The 22,101-nt window shown below is 41.2% G+C and overlaps 1 protein-coding gene across 2 annotated transcripts; it reads left to right on the top strand.

Annotated features, from left to right (window-relative positions):
- The first annotated feature begins 501 nt into the window (after positions 1-501).
- VGLL1 (vestigial like family member 1) lies at positions 502-21,780 on the top strand. 2 transcript variants are annotated; one of them, XM_081897275.1, is made up of 4 exons: positions 502-711; positions 2,957-3,162; positions 4,181-4,591; positions 21,477-21,780. In XM_081897275.1, exons 2-4 carry the CDS (start codon positions 2,979-2,981, stop codon positions 21,515-21,517), a joined length of 636 nt encoding a protein of 211 aa, XP_081753401.1. In that variant the 5' UTR covers positions 502-711; positions 2,957-2,978; the 3' UTR covers positions 21,518-21,780. The 2 variants fall into 2 exon arrangements, with proteins under 2 accessions (XP_081753401.1, XP_081753400.1); XM_081897274.1 differs by having other exon boundaries at positions 517-711; positions 2,957-3,186.
- The last annotated feature ends 321 nt before the right edge of the window (positions 21,781-22,101 follow it).

Here is a 22,101-nt window from a genome sequence, read left to right as displayed (position 1 = left end):
CATTTTCGCTTATGCCGCTACCCCCAGCCCCCACAAGGCAAGCGCCCCCCCCCCAGTCACTTGCCTTGAAGGGAATGTATCCCGTCAGCTAGAAAAGGTTTCCCACCCATTGCCTGAAATTTGGTTACAGCTGGGAATGAGGTGAAGTGGGAAGGGATGGATTTAAATGTTGCACCATGCACAAGTTCAGGGAGGCAGTCAATTTGCAGGGAGGGAGCCGAGAGGGTGAAACAAGGGGTTGCCTTTGCGACTCAGTATCTGCACAGTCAGGGGTGGGAGAGAGCTGCATTTTCTACCCTGGCCAGGCACACCGGACGATACCAGAGTCTATATATGCCTCAGTATATGCATCAATATATGCATCAGTTCCTCAGGTTGCCTGTGTGCCCTCATTGCCAAAATCTGCCTTGTAGAAACCCACACCAAACAACCCTCTTTATTTTCCTCATTCCTGAAACCTCCAAACCTGGTTGACTTGTCAGGGTGCATTTTGCACATTCCTGCTAGCAAGCCTGAAGGATACGCCTAGTTCAGTCATTGCTGGAAGGACAGAGAACAAGCAGTGTGATCTGACGCAGGCCTCTCTTCACCCTGGGATTGCTGCCGAATTCCAGCATCAGCATGGAGATGGAAACCTGGAGCTCTGCAGTATGAGCTGTATGGAGGGACAGGAACTCTGCAGGGTGGCTGATAAGAAAGCAGTACATTGGGGTAAGCAAACCTGGGTAGCTGGAGAAGAAATGTCTTCCCTTAGCCTCCAAATATGTCTTGTTTTGTAAGAGGAGAGGATGGGGACAATCCCAATGCATTTAAAGGGCTCAAGTAACATCATGGGAGGACGTGAGGCCTGTCAAGAGCCAAATGGGACTTGCAATGACAAAACGTTGCAATGTAAATCTGTTCAGGGTTCCAGCAGTTCTGTTCAAAAACCTTTATTCTCTGGTTTTCCATGGGGGGGGGGGGTAAGGAGGTGAGTTTTCCACACACCCTTTTTGCAAATGTTGTGGTTTCCCCCAGAGACGTGCTGAAGCATCCTCCTTGTGCGCTGGTGCTGCCATTCCTCCCTCTCTCATGACACCAGAACTCGTGGACATCCAACAAAGCTGATGTGGTGATTCAGGAAGGACAAAAAAAAAGTGCTTCTTCAGGCAGTGTGGAGTTAAACTACAGAGGTCACTCCCACGGGAGGCAGGGAGGGCCACCAACTTGGATGGCTTTGAGAGAGGATTAGACTAAGTCGTGGAGGAGAAGGCTATGCTCCACCTTCACTGTTGGAGATTTTATGCTTCTGAATACCAGTTGCTAGGAATTGCAAGCAGGCTGTTTCACTCAGGTCCTGCATGCAGGCTTCTCATGGGCATCTCCATGAGAGCAGGATGCTAGACTAGATGGGTCATTAGCCCATTCCAACAGGCTCTTCATATGTTCTTATTTGGGCTATCAGCCTATCACAGCTTGAACACTGGAAGGGGCAATATGCCCCTTGAATACCTCTTGCTGGCGAGTCTGAGCAGAGGAAAGCTGGTGTTGTTTGTGTGCTTTTCATGGACTGCCAGGAGGCATCTGCTTTGCAACGGTGGTGGACTAGATAAATTTAACATGACAGTCCTTCAAATCATATCCTTTGCAGTTTGCAACCCTCCATACTGAATGGCACATACTGAGAGCATGTCATTCAAATGAAACAAATACAGAGTTTAACGAAGTTCTGGTGGGCTGGAGCTAACTATAATTTCAAGCCTACATGCATAGGTGCCAACTCTCTGGGGCCCTGGGTGCCCGAGCACCCACAAAATTCCCCATGAAGGGGCTGGGCACCAACATATTTCAGTGCCAGGGCCATGCACACTGCATGGTACCCGTGGCCCCGGGCACTCACGGTCGCAGGGCCAAGCTGGAACTCCTGACTGCATGCACAGTAATAATTAGTAAATATTATTAATAATAATATTGGACCGCGGGTGACATTGTGGGTAAAACCTCAGTGCCTAGGACTTGCCAATCATATGGTCAGTGGTTCGAATCCCTGCGGCGGGGTGAGCTCCCGCCTTTCGGTTCCAGCTCCTGCCCAACTAGCAGTTTGAAAGCACCCCTAAGTGCAAGTAGATAAATAGGTACCGCTTCATAGCGGGAAGGTAAACAGCGTTTTCGTGTCCTGCGCTGGCTCACCAGTTGCAGCTTCGTCACGCTGGCCACGTGACCCGGAAGTGTCTTCGGATAGCGCTGGCCCCCGGCCTCTTAAGCGAGATGAGCACACAACCCTAGAGTCGGACACGACTGGCCCGTACGGGCAGGGGTACCTTTACCTTTATTAATAATAATTTTTTTTAAAGCACTCTTACCTACCTGGAGAGTCAAGCCCTCCACCTGCCATGAGGGCAGGGAGGGGGGCAGGTGAACCTGGAGACATCAGCTCTGCCCTGGGGTCCAGCAACCCTATATTGTATCCATCTTCTTTAACAAGAAAGGCAATTCTTTCTCTTCATCATCATAGCCAATTTCAACAACCCCCTGCCCCACTCTGTTGAGTAATCTGCTCTTGACTGCACAGACAGTGATAGCTCAGAACATAAACAGTGACCAATGATACAGAAAGTTTGGTTTTAGGGTAACACAAAAAGTAAGGAAAACGAGATTAAGACCCATCTGAGAAAATATGGAAAGCCTTTATAGACTACTGTATACAAGGGTAAAGATCACTGTCAGCTTGTTCCCTGCCCTTGATATACTCTACTCTTCATCTCAAAACTCTTGTAAAGAAAATATAAAGCAGAAATAAATTATTGAGATTACCAGTACGTATAATTATTGAGTCATTTTCAACCTGTTGATTACCCACCCCTTGCATCTGTTGTGTTTGTTTTGTTTTTAATTTGCAACTTTAAAATAGTTTAATGAAGCATATTTTTTGAGCCAGAACCCACTCTTCCATCACTTTGTTTCTCTTCATTTTTAGGCACAGACAAAAGTCCCTAGAAATGGAAGAGAGGAAGGACTCCACAAAGCTGAGCAAATGCAAGCAGCCTGTGAAAACAGAGTGGGGAGCCCAGTGTGTGGTGTTTACCTACTTCCAAGGAGACATTAACAGTGTGGTGGATGAGCACTTCTCTAGAGCATTGAGTGCATCCAAAACTCCACAGGATTTGAGCAGAAAGAACAGTGGTGAGGATGCAATTGTAAAACACGGTGAGCTTCTCCTCCACATTTTCTGGCTGCTGGTTACTTACCGTATGTAATAATGTTGACTCACTGTGGACAAGAAACTTGTACAGCCACAGCTGCACTGTGGTTCTCTCCCTCAAAGAATTCTGTGCACTGTAGTTTAGCCATCACAGAGACACAATTTTCATCAAACTTTAGCATACTACAATGCCCAGAATTCTTTGATGGAGAGAATGTGCTTTGAATGTGCAGTGTGCACACAGCCTCCATGATAGTTTCCAGACAACCTGCTTACTAAGCAGTCATTCTGACTGCTTTGCAGGGAGGTTTTACACCGTGGCATCAAAGAAGTGCTACCCTACATTTTCCTGTGTGTTTTCCTGCCTCTTTTTGTGATGGGGGAGGGGGAACAGCTGTCCTCTTTCTCCTCCAATTCATTTATGAATCATTTTGCATGAAGCACAATGAAGTGATTGGCAATATTATAACCCAGATACAAATACATGAAACAGCCTAAAACAGCCACAGCACATACAAAAGACCAATTCAAATCCATGACAGATACAGACTCAGGAATGATTGGTAACAACTGGACTTGGTTGGGTGGCCCAGGGTGTGTGGGGTCACTGGAGATGGAGAGATTTGTTTTAGCTTTCTCTCCTTACCTTCCACTCTTGCAAAGATACTTTGAGGACTTAAGCAATGCAGGTGCTAAAACAGAAGTAGGCTTTTGGTGACCAGACTCCTGTGGTTCTTGGTATACATTGCTGGAGGGCATGATTCTGTCTTTCAATAGCTGGGCTTCCTGGAAGCCTTTGCACAGGGTAAGAAGGAAAAAGATTTCATGGTTGTACCCACTGAGTGATGCTTTCCTAGCACATCCTTTAGTCATGAGTATCCTTATGTTTGGGGTTACGTGTGGTCTCTCTGTGTTTTTGGTGGTTGTATTTATTATAAAACAATTTCAAAATGCAATAAAAATGCATTGATTACATCCTTCCTCCCTTTTAATAAACAGAAAGCCACACATCTCCCCAGCAGTGGAACTTCTCGCCGCAATGGGCTAAGCCGTACCATGCACCGCCTCCTTTAAACCTATCCAGCTCCGATGATAATGCAGCTGCTGCAGCGACAAGCCCCTATCCTCCTCCTCTTCTCCAGGGCATCACACCACCAGCTACAGAGCTATGGCAGTTGCCTTCAGGGGGCAACCCAAATTTGACTGCAGCTTCAGTGTACCCTCCCTCGATGCCCGATGTGCATATGACGCAGGGGTCTGTGTCAGATGGGAAATACGGGTCCCTGCTGGGTCTCTTGCAACAGGAAAGGTGTCCTCTGTCTGTCCAGGAGCCTCTCAATTCTGGATCTGCTTGTCCTACCAGCTCTGCTAGGTTACAAAATATGAGCCAGAGTTTGACTTCTGGGGGAGGTAAGTAAATATCGGCTTACTTTGATTGTTATGGCTTTTATAAATAGAAAGGGACCAGGAGAGAAGAAGCACTTAAATGAAAAATGCTGGAAGGATATGTTACAACAGCCCATTGCTGCTGTTGAATGAATTAGAAACAAATACTGGTTGAATGATTGTGCAATATTGTGATTGTGCAATATGTTCGTATGATATCACCATTGAATGATATGATTGTATGATAATATGGTTGGGTATTATGATAAAACATGTAAACAGGAGCATTTGTGAGGGCATCTAGTGGGGGAGTTTGAGAGGGAGGCCTGGAGTGCCGCCTCACAGTGTACATAGGACCAAGAGACATGGATGGCGAGGGAGCTGCTGCAGTGACCTGCAATACCTGTGCCATGTTTCACTTCCTGCCTGAGAATGTGCAAAACTATGCCGGCCCCAGGTGAAAGCTGGTTGCCTGGCTGGCAGAGAGGGTGCATCAAATTGAGGCCCGCTTATTCACACTTTGAGCTGTTGGTATAGATGAGGAAATTCTTGATAGAGCAAAGTGGACCGTCTTGGAACAGCAACACAGGCAGGGTGCTCCTAGGGAGGAGGAAGATTGCCCATTGCAGGAGACAGACACCTGGAGGAATGTGACACACAGAACCAGGAGTGCCAGTAGCCATGCTGCGTCACTGGAGTTGCAAAATTGATTCCATGCCCTCATCTCAAACACTGATTCTGGGCCAGAGGAGCAAGGACAGCAGTTGTAGACTTCAGAAAACACAGAGGTGGCTGTGGAAGATGCAGTGTACCAATTCCTCCAAAACAACTCCCCAGAAGAGGAAGAGAGGTGTGGTGGCAGTAGGGGACTCCCTGCTGAGGGGAACAGAGGCTGTGTGGTGGTAACAGGATGTCCTGGAAGGTTCATGATGTGACAGAGAAGTTGCCAAGCCTTATAAAACTCACTGACCACAACCCCTTCCTTTTGATTCATGTGGGTACAAATGATACTACCAGAGACAGCCTTCCATAGCAAGGGGCTTCAAGACTCTGGGTGGGAAGCAGAAGGGCCTTGGTGGTTTTTTCATCACTGCTTCCTGCTGAAGGTCATGGCCCAGGAAGAGAGAGGAAAATACTGGAAGTAAACCATTGGCTACACAAGTGGTGTCATCAGGAAGAGTTCCACTTCTTGGACCATGGTCTCTGCTTTCTTGAGGAAGGGCTTCTGGCAAGAGATGGGGTGCACCTCACAGTGGTTGGCAAGAATCTCTTTGCTGAGAGTCTCACAAACCTGATCAAAAGAGCTTTAAATTAAATTTTGAGGGTGAGATAACATTACAGACAACAGGGGAACACCTGGTACTAGGGATAATACATTTACTGATGCACAGGAAGCTGAGGTGGTGCTGCAGAATCTTGGTAAAGGCTAGGAAAGTACAATAAGGAAGCAGCCAGAGGGAATGACTCATGGTTTCAGATGTCTCTATACTAAAGCACAGAGTATGGGAAACAAGCAATACATATTTGAGCCTCCCTAGAGCAGATCACCAAGCATTCAAAAAGGAGAGATATAGTAGTCAAGGGAGACTTCAACTACCCCAATATCTGTAGAACTCAAACTCTGCCAAGAATGTAAGGTCCAACAAATTTCTCAATTGCCTCGCTGACCATTTCATTTCCCAGGAGGTGGAAGAAGCAACAAGCAGATCATCTATCTTGGACCTGGTCTTCACCAACAGGAAGGAACTGATGGACAAAGTGGAAGTCCTCAGAAACTTTGGAGGAAATGACCATGTCCTCTTGGGTTTCACAGAGGAAAGGGAAAGCTGAGTGTACTTGGGTATGCACTCTGGATTTTAAGAAGGTTGATTTTGAAAAGCTTCAGGAAATACTGGGTGAGATTCCATGGTCAGAAATACTCAAAGAAAAGGGAGTCCAAAATGGATGGGAGTTTCTTAAAGATGAAATATTGAAGGGACAAAAGCAGACAATTCCTACAAAAAAGAAAAGTGGGAGGCATCTAAAGAAAGCAGTGTGGCTGCAAAAGAAGCTTACAGGTGAGCTGAGATTTAAGAAGGGTACGTCTAAGAAATGGAAGAAAGGGGGAATGGTGAAGAAAGAGTATACACGAGTAGTCAACAGTTACAGGGAGTTGCCTCTGTCTTCACCCAGAATGAAAGTAGTGCCCAACCTGGTGTTAACAGAATAAATGATGCAAGAAAGGAAGTGCAGCCCAAGATAGGACAAGAGGTAGTAAGGGAACACCTGGTTACAATAAATGAATTCAAATAACTAGGGCCTGATGAGCTACACCCAAGGGTACTCAAGGAGCTTGCGAATGTAATCTCCAAGACTTTGTCTATAATCTTTGAGAATTCTTGGAGAACAGCTGAAGTTCCTACAGACTGGAGGTGGGGAAACGTTGTCCCCATCTTCAAACAGGGGGAAAGAGAAGATCCAGGTACGGTAATTACCAACTGGTCAGCTTAACATCAATACCAGGAAAGGTCCTAGAGCAGATCATTTAACAGTTGGTGAGCACTTAGAAAAGGATGCTGTGATTACTAAGACCAAGCATTGGTTTTTCAAAAGCAAGTCCTGCCAGAGAAATCTCATTTTTTAAATTAGAATTACAAGCTTGGTGGATCAGGGGAATGCTGTGGATGTAGGGTATCTTGATCTCAGGAAGGTTTTTGCCAAAGTCCTCCAGTATATTCTTATGGAGAAGGTGGTAAAATGTGGGCTGGGTGAGGTAACAGTTAGGTGGCTTTGTAGCTGGTTGCTCACTAATGGTTCCTCATCACCCTGGAAGAAAGAGACAAGTGGGGGGCTGCAGGGTTCTGTATTGGACCCATCTTTATAATTGACTTGGATGAAGGTATTGAAGGGGTGGTAATCAAATTTGCAGATTACACCAAACAGGGAGCGGTCCAGAGGGTGGCAACACAGCTTTTCCACAGTAGCTCCCCATTTGTGGAATGCTCTCCCCAGGGAAATTCAGTTGGTGCCTTCATTATACATCTTTAGGCACCTTTGGCAGACTGACATACAATGCCCTTTTAAATGTGACGGGGGAGGAGGCATTATTGGTTTGTTTTTGTTCTTATTTTTATTATGTATTTTGTGTTTTTATATAGTAATTTTATGTTGTAAACTGCCCTAAGACCTATGGATAAAGAGAGTTATACGGATTTACTAAATAATACTAATAATAACTAATGCCTTTGAATACAAAGTCAGGATTCAATATGTCCCTAACAGATTGGAGCACTGGGCCCAAACTAATAAAATGAATTTCTGTAGGGACAAATGTCAGATTCTACACTTAGGCAAGAAGAACCAGATTCACAAATATAGGATGGGGGACACCCGGCTTACTACAGGTGAAACTCGAAAAATTAGAATATCGTGGAAAAGTTCATTTATTTCAGTAATTCAACTTAAAAGGTGAAACTAATATATGAGATAGACTCATGACATGCAAAGCAAGATATGTCAAGCCTTTGTTATAATTGTGATGATCATGGCATACAGCTGTTGAAAACCCCAAATTAACAATCTCAGAAAATTAGAATATTAAATGAAATCAGCAAAACAAGGATTGAAAATAGAGCAATATTGGACCTCTGAGAAACATGCATATGTACTCAGTACTTGGTTTGGGCCCCTTTTGCATCAATTACTGCCTCAATGCGGCGTGGCATGGATGCTATCAGCCTGTGGCACTGCTGAGGTGTTATGGAAGACCAGGATGCTTCAATAGCAGCCTTCAGCTCTTCTGCATTGCTCGGTCTCATGTCTCTCATCTTTCTCTTGGCAATGCCCCATAGATTCTCTATGTGGTCCAGGTCAGGCGAGTTTGCTGGCCAATCAAGCACAGTAATCCCATGGGCACTGAACCAGGTTTTGGTACTTTTGGTAGTGTGGGCAGGTGCCAAGACCTGCTGGAAAATGAAGTCAGTGTCCCCATAAAGCTCGTTTGTGGAAGGAAGCATGAAGTGCTCCAAAATCTCCTGGTAGACAGCTGCGTTGACCCTGGACTTAATGAAGCACAGTGGACCAACACCAGCTGATGACATGGCTCCCCAAATCAACACAGACTGTGGAAACTTCACACTGGACTTCAAGCATCTGGCATTGTGTGCCTCCCCATTCTTCCTCCAGACTCTGGGTCCTTGGTTTCCAAATGAGATGCAAAAGTTGTTCTCATCAGAAAAGAGGACTTGGAACCACTGAGCAACAGACCAGTTCTTTTTCTTTTTTTTTAGCCCAGGTAAGACGCTTCTGATGTTGTTTCTTGTTCAGGAGCGGCTTGACAAGAGGAATACGACATTTGAAGCCCATCTCCAGGATCCGTCTGTGTGTGGTGGCTCTTGATGCACTAACTCCAGCCTCAGTCCACTCCTTGTGAAAGTCCCCAACACGTTTGAATGGTCTTTTCCTGACAATCCTCTCCAGGTTGCGGTCATCCCTGCTGCTTGTGCACCTTTTTCTTCCACACTTTCCCCTTTCGCATAACTTTCCATTAATGTGCTTCAATACAGCACTTTGGGAACATCCAACTTCTTCTGCAATTACCTCTCCTAATTGAGAGTCTCAATGATGGCTTTCTGCACAACTGTCAGGTCAGCAGCCTTCCTCATGATTGTGCTTCCTACTGAACCAGACTGAGAGACCATTTAAAGGCTCAGGAACCCATTGCAGGTGCTATGGATTGAATAGCTACTGCACCTTTACACAATATTCTAATTTTCTGATATTGTTAATTTGGGGTTTTTAACAGCTGTATGCCATGATCATCACAATTATAACAAAGGCTTGACATATCTTGCTTTGCATGTCATGAGTCTATCTCATATATTAGTTTCACCTTTTAAGTTGAATTACTGAAATAAATGAACTTTTCCACGATATTCTAATTTTTCGAGTTTCACCTGTACACGTGAAAATGATATAGGGGTCTTGGTCAGGGGTCAGCAAACCTTTTCAACAGGGAGCCAGTCCACTGTCCCTCAGACCTTGTGGGGGGCCAGGCTATTTTTTTTTGGGGGGGGAATGAATTCCTATGCCCCACAAATAAGCCAGAGATGCATTTTAAATAAAAGCACACATTCTACTCATGTAAAAACTCACTGATTCTTGGACCATCCGTGGGCCAGATTTCGTAGGTGATTGGGCCAGATTTGGCTCCCGGGCCTTAATTTGCCTACCCATGGTCTTAGTGGACCACAAGCTTAATCTGAGTCAACAGTGTGATGCAGCAGCAAAACCAGCTAATGCTATTCTAGACTGCATCAACACAAGTATAATGTCCAGATCAAGGGAAGTAAAAGTACCATTTTATTCTGCCTTGGTCAAACCACATCTGGAATACTTGGTCTAATTTTGGGCACCACAATTTAAGAAGGAGATTGAAAAGCTGGAACATGTGCAGAAGAGGTGACCAAGACGATCAAGGGTCTAGAAGCCAAACCTGAGGAGGAACAGTTGAATGAGCTGGGTATGTTTAGCCTGGAAAAGAGGAGACTGAGAAGAGATACGACAGCCATCTTCAAATATCTGGAGGGCTGTTACATGGAGGAGGGAGCAAGCTTGTTTTCTCCTGCTCTGGAGGGTAGGACTCAAACCAATGGCTTCAAGTTACAAGAAAGGAGATTCTGACTAAACATTAGGAAGAACTTTCTGATGGCAAGAGCTATTGACAGTGGAATGGACTCTTTCTGTGGTCTTGGATTCTCCTTCCTTGGAGGTTTTTAAGCAGAGGTTGGCTGGCCATCTGTCATGGAGGCTTTAACTGAGATTCCTGCGTGGCAGGAGGTTGAACTTGATGACCCTCGGGGTCCCTTCCAACTCCACAATTCTATGATTCTATGGTTTATTCTGTGGTGCTTAGGGTTTATTAGACTATATAGTGTAAAACTCGAAAATGTGTTTTGGTTGCATTTTCAGAGTGACAGCGCTAGTCACAGCTCGCTTGAGCTGTCTTGGGGCTCTTCTTACAACCATGATGGATGGTGTCCTAAGTTGCTCCATGCACCTGTTTTGTCATTGGTGTTGCCTTGGATCTGCTAGGTAGGGTGATGATGTTCTTTGCCCGCCAAGTGCTCAAAACTGGTGTCTTTTGTGTGTGTTTTTATAATAATTTTTTATTAAAGATTTTACATTACAAAAAATAAAAAAGCAGAAAAAAGAAAAAATATCCAACAAAAATTGCTAAAAACAATCCTTCTTTCCATCTCCTTAATTTTCATTTATTTGTTTCTCGGACCTCCTCATACCACCCTTTTTTGTATTCCAAATCAAATTATTAATTCAACAATTTCTTTCTCTCTTTTTGTTACCCAAATCTTATTCTTAAATTATTACAATCTTAGATTTTTACTTATATAAACCCATTTTTTTGTATTCTTTTAACCCATCACAGCTAGAAACCACTTAGTTCCAATCCAACATTATTCTAAAATTCCTTAATTTTACAATATCTCTGTAAATAGTCTTTAAATTTCTTCCAATCTTCCTCCACTGACTCTTCTCCCTGGTCTTGAATCCTGCCAGTCATTTCCGCCAATTCCATATAGTCCATCACTTTCATCTGCCATTCTTCCAAAGTGGGTAGATCTTGTGTCTTCCAATATTTTGCGATAAGTATTCTTGCTGCTGTTGTGGCATACATAAAGAAAGTTCTATCGACTATGCCCAGGAGAAAGGCCTCTGGTTTCTTCAAAAGGGTATATTTAAATACCTTCTTCAGTTCATTATATATCATATCCCAGAAAGCCTTAATCCTTGGGCACGTCCACCAAAGGTGAAAGAATGTGCCTTCATTTTCCTTACATTTCCAACATTTATTATCGGGCAAATGATAGATTTTTGCAAGCTTGACTGGGGTCATGTACCACCTGTAAATCATTTTCATAATATTCTCTCTTAGGGCATTACATGCCGTGAATTTCATACCGGTGTTCCACAACTGTTCCCAGTCTGCGAACATGATATTATGTCCAACATCTTGTGCCCATTTTATCATAGCAGATTTAACCGTTTCATCCTGAGTGTTCCATTTCAACAGCAAGTTATACATTCTTGACAAATTCTTTGTTTCGGGTTCTAACAATTCTGTTTCTAATTTTGATTTTTCCACCTGGAAGCCAATTTTCTTGTCCAAATTATATGCCTCCATTATCTGATAGTAATGGAGCCAATCTCGTACTTTATTCTTTAATTTCTCAAAACTCTGCAATTTAAGTCTATCTCCATCTTGTTCTAGAATTTCCCAATATTTTGGCCATTTAGCCTCCATATTGAGCTTTTTCTGAGCTTTCGCTTCCATCGGTGACAGCCACCTTGAGGTTTTATTTTCCAGTAAGTCCTTATATCTTATCCAAACTTTAAACAATGCTTTCCTAACAATATGGTTTTTAAATGTTTTGTGCGCTTTGATCTTATCATACCACAAATATGCATGCCATCCAAATACATTGTTAAAGCCTTCCAAATCCAAAATGTCTGTGTTTTCAAGAAGTAGCCAGTCCTTTAGCCAGCAGAAAGCTGCTGATTCATAATAAAGTTTAAAGTCTGGCAAGGCAAACCCACCTCTTTCCTTTGCATCTGTTAATATTTTAAATTTTATTCTAGGCTTCTTGCCCTGCCAGACGAATCTTGAAATATCTCTCTGCCACTTCTTGAAACAATCCATCTTGTCCACAATTTGCAATGTCTGGAATAAAAACAACATTCTAGGCAATACATTCATCTTTATAGCAGCAATACGACCCAACAAAGAAAGTTTCAAATTTGACCATATTTCTAGATCTTTTTTCACTTCACCCCAGCATTTTTCATAATTATCTTTAAATAAGTTCCCATTTTTTGCTGTCATATTGATCCCCAAGTATTTAACTTTCTTAACCACTGTTAAACCTGCCATATTCTGAAACCGCTCTCTCTCAGTTTGTGTTAAGTTTTTTTCTAAAACCTTGGTTTTAGATTTGTTCAATTTAAACCCAGCAACCTGACCAAATTCTTGAATCAGTTCTAAAACCCTTTTGGTACTAGATTCTGGCTCCTGTAACGTCAAAACTAAGTCATCTGCAAATGCTCTCAATTTGTACTGTCTAGCTCCGACCTGTATACCTTTAACCAACTGGTCCCTTCTGATCATATTCAGCAAGACCTCCAGAACCGATATAAAAAGCAATGGGGAAATTGGACAACCTTGTCGTGTCCCTTTTTCTATTTTAAATTCTTCCGTCACCACATTATTCACAATTAATTTTGCCTTTTGTTCTGAATATATTGCACTTATACCATTTTCAAAACCTTGGCCTACCCCATACCCTGTAAATTCTTTTTCATAAAAGTCCAAGAAATGTTGTCAAAGGCTTTCTCCGCATCCACAAATATTAAAACTGCCTTAGTGTTTATATTCTCTTGCAATTTCTCTATAATGTTAATTATATTTCTCACATTATCAGAAAGGTGTCTTCCTGGGAGAAAACCTGCTTGGTCTTTATGTATCTCTTTCATTAAAACTCTTTTTAGTCTTTTAGCTAAAATGTCTGCAAAAATTTTATAATCCACATTAAGCAAAGATATGGGACGGTAGTTCTTCAGCTGAGTCTTTTCAGTCTCTGTTTTCGGTACAAGTGTGATATATGCTTCCTTCCACGACTCTGGTGCCAATTTCCCCTGCATTATCTCGTTATAAACTTCTTTCAAAGGTTGCACTAGCCATTCCTTCAAAGATCTGTAGTATCTAGAAGTCAATCCATTCGGTCCTTAGGGGAGTTTAGACCATTACAATTCCAACTTAATAGTTGCAGAGCCATGATGTAGGTACTATGCTTCTCCTCCAACTGCACCCAGTGCCTGTTCCTGTTCTGTTGGTGGTATCACCTTCTTCAAACGCTCCTTTGCAGCCCAATATCTGTACGCAATACTTTCCCAGATCTGGTAGCTTGTTGAGACTCTAATTTGTTCAGCTTCCGGTTGAGAGCGACTCCATTGCAAGCGAGGATTTCTTCCTCATGGAGAATCCCGGGTTTTTCGGAGGAATTAGGGGTGCCACAGGGCGCAGTGACCCCCCGAAGTAGTGTCTGGAGGGTGTTCAGACACTCAGGTTCTCGCGGAGAGCCGAAACGCAGACCACCCGGCCACCAGGTAACTCCAAAAAGGAGCGAAGAGAGCGGCAGGGGGGGGAGCGGGCTGAAGGGAAGCCATAGCTAACTCCGGAAAACGAAGCCCCGAGCTTGCAGGGGGAGCGCTTAACTCTCGATTACAAGGAATTCGGACCTAAAATATTTGCAAAAGATCAACCTGAAGTAAAGGGAAGGTACCGGATGAAAAGTAAGGAACTATGAGACCAGCTATTATCCGCAATCAGCTTCTACGCATTTGAAAAGCAGAGCTGTCAAAAGTGAAAGTGAGTTTGCCGCTCGCGGCTATTGTTTCTTTCTCCCTTTTAGACTTGTTACAAACTACCTTTCTTTGAAGATACTGAATTGCAAATGATACTGAATTGCAAAAGAAGAATGCAAGCTAAAAGGGGGGACAGAAGGTTTAGACCTGCTACATTTTAGGTCCTCTTTGGACTTGTGGAAGGGAAAGCGGAGAGATTGACTGAGACTTTACCTTTATAAAAAAAACAACTGCGCAACAAGAGAAGAGTCCTCGACTCCATTGTTCACTGACGTTTGATCTTTGGTTTGCCTTCCGCTTTTTAAAAGGGATTCCCTCTTTTGCCCATTAGACAAACTATTTAATATCCCACATTCATCAACTATCAGTCACTGGAGAATTGGGTTATTAATCTATTATTTGGAAACATTTCTTTGTCATTATATTTTGTTCCTTTAACTTTCGGAGATTTTGGGTCCCTAGTGGTCAGAAGGATAACTACAACTTGTTTTTTTTTACTATGATCTGTTTTTTACTTGTTTCGCGTGCTCCTTTTGCTTTCCCCTCATTTGGATTTGTAACCGGTCCACAAGGTTTTATAAGGATTAGCCAAATTGGTGGCAGAAGAAAAGAGAGACCTTTTATTTTCTTTTACTTTTGGTGGATACAAGTGGAATTTAACTGAAATAAATATTGATTAACAAAGGATTATTACAATTTTTAAATGGATTAGCCTAATTGGTGGCAAGAAGAATATCTTTTGAAGGACTTGTGGAGCTAATTAACTAATTATTCTTTCCTGAACTTATCGGAGTGGGCTGTAAATCCCACAAATTTGAAAAAGTATTAAAACTGACAACTTTCAGTCGGATTTATATGAACTATATGAACTATATGAACTAGAGAATCTGACTTTAAATGATATATGTGTACTGGGGTTGAGCCCATATAAGATTTAAGTGGTATCTGATCTGTGACTACCTTTAAGTTTTGAAGCATATATTGTAAGAATGTCTCATATACCTAAGAAGGGAGGGGAGGGAGGAACACCAGGAGATAGAAGAGGGTCAAAACCAGAAGCAGATTTTAAGGCAGAAATTTTGAAAATGTTTGCGGAAATTAGACAGAGCGAAAAAAATATGGAGGACAAGTTGGAGCATGTGGATACAAGAATAGAACAGGTAGACATGAGAATTGGAAAAATGGACCAAAAAAGTGATGAAACTGTAAAAGAATTGAAAGGCCAAATTAAAGAAGTCTCCAAGAGAACACAATCTTTGGAAGAAGGGATGAAGAAGACAAGAGTGGAAATGAAGGAAATGAAGCGGGAAGAAGAGAAAATAAAAGCAGGATTATCGGAAGTTAATAAGACACAGGAGGAGATATGGGACGCAATTGCCATGAATGAACTGAGGCAGCAGGAAGTGAATTTGAGGCTGAGAGCGGTCCCGGAAACACAAGGTGAGAACATCAGAGAGAAACTGATAACAGGAATTGCACAATGGCTGGAACTACAAAAGGAAGAAGTTGAAAGATCAGTGCAGAATGCCTTCAGAATGAGAGTGAGAACAACCAAAACAAGGAAAATGCCTGGAGACTGTCTGATTACTTTTAAAGACAAAGATATGAGAAACTTAATTCTTCAAAAAAATAGAGAAACAAGATTAAATATTGAAGGGAATTATATAATTATTTTTAAAGACATTCCTGTCAGACTGTTGAAACGAAGAGACCCATATAAGGCACTGGTCCAAATTCTCAAGAAGAATAAGATTGAATTTAAATGGGAATTCCCTCAGGGGATTTCCTTTGTATACAAGAGCATGAAACACAGACTTGTTAGCCCGGAGGATATAAGTAAATTCCAGAGGCGCTACAAGGAACTGATGGAAGAAGAAGAGGAAGAAAGAGGAGCGATAGGAGGAGCTGGTCCATTGGGGAGGAAGTTTCCGGAAGAAAAGGGAGAGAAAAATGAAGAGACGGAGGAAGAAGAAGAAGGAGAGGAACAAGAAGAAGCTAGATTATAATTAAATAAATAAATTTTAATCAGGAAGAAAAGATGGCGCTGAAACTTTGGAATTGGAACATTAATGGAATGAACGATAGGAAAAAACGAAATAAAATTGAACAATATTTAAAAAAGAAAAATCTGGACATCATCTGCCTTCAAGAAACTCATGTGGCAAGGAAACACAGAAAAATTTTGATCAATAACAGATTGGGAAAGGAATTTATATCTTCTGACAAAGGGAAAAAGAGAGGGGTCGTATTATATGTAAAGAAAAATATTGAAGCTCAACAAATTTTCAAAGATGAAGACGGAAGAATAATTACAATACAGGTCAAATGGCAAGGCGAAAAATTAATAATTGTCGGGATCTATGCACCTAATGGAAATAAGACTGATTTTTAAAAAAATTTGGAAGAAAAGCTGTTCGATTATATGGATCAGAAAATGATACTGATGGGTGATATGAACGGTGTAGTTTCATTGGAAATGGACAGATTAAGAGAAAAAGAGGCAAGCAGGGAAGGGAAATTACCTAAGACTTTCTTTTCTATGACAAAGAACTGCAACCTAATCGATATTTGGAGACTTAGACACCCATTGGAGAAACAGTTCACGTTTTATTCAGAACCAAATCAGTCAATGTCAAGAATTGATCAAATTTGGGTCTCTAATGAATTAACTCCAAGAATCCGACAAATCGAAATTCAACCAAGAACAATCTCAGACCATAATCCAATAAAAATGGAGATTAAAGGATATGAAGAAAGATCTTTCAGATGGAGACTCAATGGTTATCTCCTGGATGACCAAAAAGTCATTCAAGAGGCGAGGAAGAAGCTGATGGAATATTTCATGGACAATATGAATAAAGGCACAAAAATGAGTATAGTCTGGGATGCAAGCAAAGCAGTAATGCAAGGGTTCTTCATCCAACAGAATGCGATTAAAAACAAGAACAGAGAGAAAAGAAGGAAGGAGATCTTAAGACAAATAATGGACAATGAACAAAAATTAATTAAGAAACCAAATAATTTGAAAATAAAACAGAATATCAAAGCCCTGCAGACACAATTTGCAATGATCATAAACAAAGAGGTGGAATGGAATATTAAAAGGTTAAGACAAAGAAATTTTGAGTTCGCCAATAAATCAGGCAGATGGCTCGCATGGCAAATTAAGAAAAGGAAGGAACAAAATACAATTAAAATTATGGTGGATGGAGAAGAAGTAGAAAATCCAAAGGGCATCAGAGAAAAGAATAACTTGAAGAAAATTGAAAGATTTTTAAGAGAAAAAAAGGTGCAAAAGATCCCGACAGAAAAGACAGACTGAATGCTCCAATCGAAAATGAGGAAATAATTGAGATCATAAAAGAATTGAAAAAAGGAAAGGCACCAGGACCGGATGGTTTTACATCAAGTTATTATAAAGAATTGAGGCACACCTTGACGGCACCAATGAAGGAAGTTATGAATAGTATATTGAAACAACAAGATATTCCCGAAACGTGGAAAGATGCCTTTATCACACTCATTCCCAAGCATGACTCCGACTTGACACAAGTGAAGAATTATAGGCCAATTTCTCTGCTGAACACAGACTACAAGATATTTGCTGGAATATTAGCAAAAAGATTAAAAAAGATTCTGCAGGAAGTTATACATGCAGATCAGGCAGGTTTTCTTCCAGGCAGACAGATGAAAGACAATGTTAGAAATATAATAAATATTTTGGAATATCTGTCTGCCAGGAATGAGAAACAAGCTATACTAATGTTTGTGGATGCAGAGAAGGCTTTTGATAATATATCGTGGGAATTTATGCTAAAAAATTTGGAAACGATGGAAGTCGGAAATGACTTTTATAATGGAATAAGGGCAATTTACTCAGAACAAAGAGCCAAACTGATTGTAAATAATATTCTTACAGAAGAAGTCAAGATACGAAAAGGTACCAGACAGGGGTGTCCTCTATCACCACTGTTATTTATAACAGTCCTGGAAGTCCTTTTGTGCTCAATAAGGAATAATGAAATAATAAAAGGAGTAACAGTCGGTCAAGATGAATATAAAGTTAAAGCCTTTGCCGACGACCTAGTAATAACGATTGAAGACCCCAAAAATAGCTTAAATGAGGTGTTAAATGAAATTGACCAATTTGGTAGAGTGGCTGGATTTACGATAAACAAGAGGAAAACCAAAAGAATGGTTAAGAACATAGATCAAAGTCTGGTAGAAGAAATGCAAAGAGAATCAGGGATTGAAGTGGCTAAAAAGATAAAATATCCAGGAATTTGGCTGACCCCCAAAAATATCGACTTATATCAGAACAACTATATACCGGTGTGGAACGGCATCAAGAAAGACTTAGAAACTTGGAGTAGAATGAAACTGTCTTTTTGGGGCAGAATATCAATGATTAAAATGTGTGTGCTTCCAAAGATGCTATTTCTGTTTCAAACGATCCCTATAATCAGGGGAACAAGCGTGTTCAAAGAGTGGCAAAGAATGATTTCAAGATATATCTGGCAGGGCAAGAAGCCTAGAATACAATTTAAGTTACTAACAGATGCCAAAGAAAGAGGCGGTTTTGCCCTGCCGGACTTGAAACTATACTATGAAGCGTCTTGTCTCTGTTGGTTAAGGGACTGGATAAAACTAAAAAACAACAAACTATTGGACCTAGAGGGTTTCGATAATAGATTTGGTTGGCACGCCTACTTATGGTTGGAGAAGAAGAAAACTCATAAGGGTTTTGATAATCACATTTTCAGGAGCTCCATATTAGAAATATGGGAGAGGTACAAAAATATACTGGAGCCTAAAGTTCCACACTGGTTGTCACCATTAGAGATATTGAGTGTAAAGAAAATTAATATGAGAGGAAATTGGATAACTTATGGTGAGTTAGTAATGAAAGAGGGGGGGGGAATGGAAAATGAAGCCATATGAACAAGTTAAAGAGTATGTGTATGATTGGTTGCATTATCTTCAGGTAAATGAAAGGTTCAAAATGGACCTCAAAGAGGGGATTTACAGAGAAAGAATCGAAATTTCAAACGGAGATAATTGATAATGATGTTAAGATATTGTCAAAAATGTACAAAATACTTTTGGAATGGCAAACAAAAGATGAGGAGATAAAGTCGGTCATGATTCAATGGGCCAGAGATTTTGGTTATAATATACAATTGGATGATTGGGAAAAGGTATGGAATGATAATATGAAATTCACTGCATGTATGGCGTTAAAGGAGAATATTATGAAAATGGTTTACAGATGGTATATTACACCCGTAAAGTTAGCAAAAATGTATAAAACATGTAATAAGTGTTGGAAATGTAAAGAAAAAGAAGGTTCATTTTTTCATATGTGGTGGGAATGTAAGAAGGTAAAGGGTTTCTGGGAAATGATATACAATGAATTGAAAAAGATGTTTAAATATACGTTTGTTAAAAAAACCAGAAGCCTTTTTGTTAGGAATAACAGGAAGAGAGATAAAAAGATGTGATTATAAACTGTTTCAATATGCAGTTACAGCTGCAAGAATACTAATGGCCCAAAAATGGAAACAAGAGGAACTACCGACCTTGACTGAGTGGAGAATGAAACTTATGGATTATGCAGAATTGGATAAAATGACTGGAAAAATTAGATATCAGAAAGATCACAAATTCATTGAGGGCTGGGGAAAGTTTACGGAATATCTGAAAACTGTATGTGATGAACAGACAATGCTAGTGGGTTTTAAAGAGGCTTTGTGATAAACCAAGGTATATTGTAAGAAAGAAACTGAGATGGAAGGTTATTATCAAATTGGCAATACTACATAGAAAATGTGTAAAGATATGAAAAATGGATGATTGAAGGAGGTACTGGTGGAAGTTCAAAAACTGTAAATTGGTAAACATGGTTGTCAAAATTATTTGTTAAAGAAAAACTTAATAAAAATTTATATATATAAAGAGACTCTAATTTGTCTTTCCCATCAGCCACAACCTCCATAAAAACAACAACCCAAGGTCAGTCACACATTCAAAGTCAGAGTCTGAGTCTGTCAAGGTCAGTCACACTCTCAGAGACTAAGCTTGTTTTGAAATGGAAAATTCCCTTAATCCAGCTGCAGTTGCAGCAAATTCAAAGTTCCTCTGGGGGACACAATGTTAACAACAGTCAATAATGTTTTTAAAGTCACTTACTTTCCATTTCATCCCCCAGTCTCTAAAGGACAACATTTTTTGTTTCAATTAGTTTGTTAAATGATACTTTAAAATCAGGATTTTAAAACTGGTGTCTTTTGAGACGTGTTGATTATGGAGCTATTTTTCAGAACAACCCGCCTGTTGCGCAGGACATTTATTAGGGTCTGTTTATAGTAACTGAAACCGCAGTTGCCTTGAAAAAATGCTTCCACCGTGGCCTCTTCTCTAGCTCACCCTCATCTCCCAGGCAGTGATGGAGAGCCCATGCAATGGTTAACTGGCACACCATCCTCTGGTCCCTAAGCTTATTGGCTGGCTTTGGGTCAGTCATGCTTTCTCTCAGCCTACCCTACCTCACAAAGTTGTTGTGAGAATTAAATAGGGGTGTGTGTGAGAGTGAGAGAGGGAGGGTATAGAATTAGGGTTTGGCCCTCCAGATGTTCCTGAACTACAACTCCCATGAGCCCCAGCATGCTCAAGTTTCCCCTGCCTGGGTTAAATGAATAGATTTAAAATATTTTGATGGTCTAGCAATGTGCCTTCCACACAGTTAATAAGTGTAAGGATTTATTATTTTTAATCCAAGAGCTTATAGCAACAGGCAAAAACCATCTTAGAATAGCATTAAATGTTTTCTCTTTTGCTCTGGGGCAGGTGTGGTGAATCTGGTGAAACGGCAACATTGGCTAGTGTGAATTGTACTTCAGCAGCATCTGGAGGGCCAAAAGCTTTCCTAGACGTAATTGAACTGATTAGCTTATTGAACAGCATGGGCCTAATTATTATTACTTAATTATTATTTTTAATCATCAAAACTTTATCAGACAAGAAGCACATTAACAGCAAATGTGACATACACAACAAAACCCAACTGTGAACTTAGTTCTCACACTGTACTGTAAGTTGCTACAGAGAGAAAAAAAACTGGAGCAACCAGAGGACACAAATAATTATCTCTACAGTGGTAGCTTGGGTTACAGACGCTTCTGGTTACAGACTCCACTAAACCAGAAATAGTGCTTCAGGTTAAGAACTTTGCTTCAGGATAAGATCAGAAATCGTGCTCCAGCGGCGCGGTGGCAGCAGGTGGCCCCATTAGCTAAAGTGGTGCTTCAGGTTAAGAAGAGTTTCAGGTTAAGAACGGACCTCCAGAACAAATTAAGTTCTTATCCTGAGGTACCACTGTAGTCATAAGTAAATGAAATGCAGAGGTTCCATCAGCCCTCCCTTGTCTTCTGCCCCTAATATCCTCCTCTTTAAGATTAACTATTTCCCCACTTATCTCCTCCCTATTTTCCAGGTATCCTTGAAAATGACAGAAGAAGAGATCTCTACTTTTAGAAAATGGACACATTTGTTTATTGTTTCTGGAACAGAGACATCTCCTGTGTGGACATTTTTCAAACAACAACAACCAGCCACTGTGATGAAGAGGAGGACATCAGTGACCCCACCTCCAACCTCCGTTTGCAGACCTTCCGGTGCTCCTTTGAAAATATATATACTGGGTGTGGGGAATCTTCAGCTTTCCAGATGTTGTCGGACTACAGCTCCTATCATCCGTGGCCTTTGTCCAGGCTTGCTGGGCTGATGGGAGTTGTAGTTCAGAACTTTCGTGTGCGAAAGTTCATACCAATAACAAACTTAGTTGGTCTCTGAGGTGCTACTGGAAGGATTTTTTTTATTTTGTTTTGACTACGGCAGACCAACATGACTACCTACTTGTTTTCCTGAAGAACATTCTCAGTTCTCCTTGCTATAGATCCCTCAGCTCCTACTCTTCTCTAAAGGAGGAAAATTTAATAGGAAAAGATTATGTGACTGGAAGAAGTAAAAGGAGGGGGAAACACAGCAGTTTTCTTGTTAAATGCAAAGCAATGCATCTGCAGGCCCTTATTGAAAGGCAGAACTTGCACACTGATGCA

This window comes from Podarcis melisellensis, assembly GCF_964234715.1.
Source record: "Podarcis melisellensis genome assembly, chromosome: Z".
Classification (NCBI taxonomy): Eukaryota; Metazoa; Chordata; class Lepidosauria; order Squamata; family Lacertidae; genus Podarcis; species Podarcis melisellensis.
This window is presented reverse-complemented; position numbering and strand designations above follow the sequence as displayed.

Coding starts and splice junctions, on each gene's coding strand:
- VGLL1 (XM_081897274.1), top strand. CDS start 2,979: ATGGAAGAGAGGAAGGACTCCACAAAGCTGAGCAAATGCAAGCAGCCT. Junction 3,187..4,180: donor GGATGCAATTGTAAAACACG/GTGAGCTTCTCC, acceptor TTTAATAAACAG/AAAGCCACACATCTCCCCAG. Junction 4,592..21,476: donor GAGTTTGACTTCTGGGGGAG/GTAAGTAAATAT, acceptor CCTATTTTCCAG/GTATCCTTGAAAATGACAGA.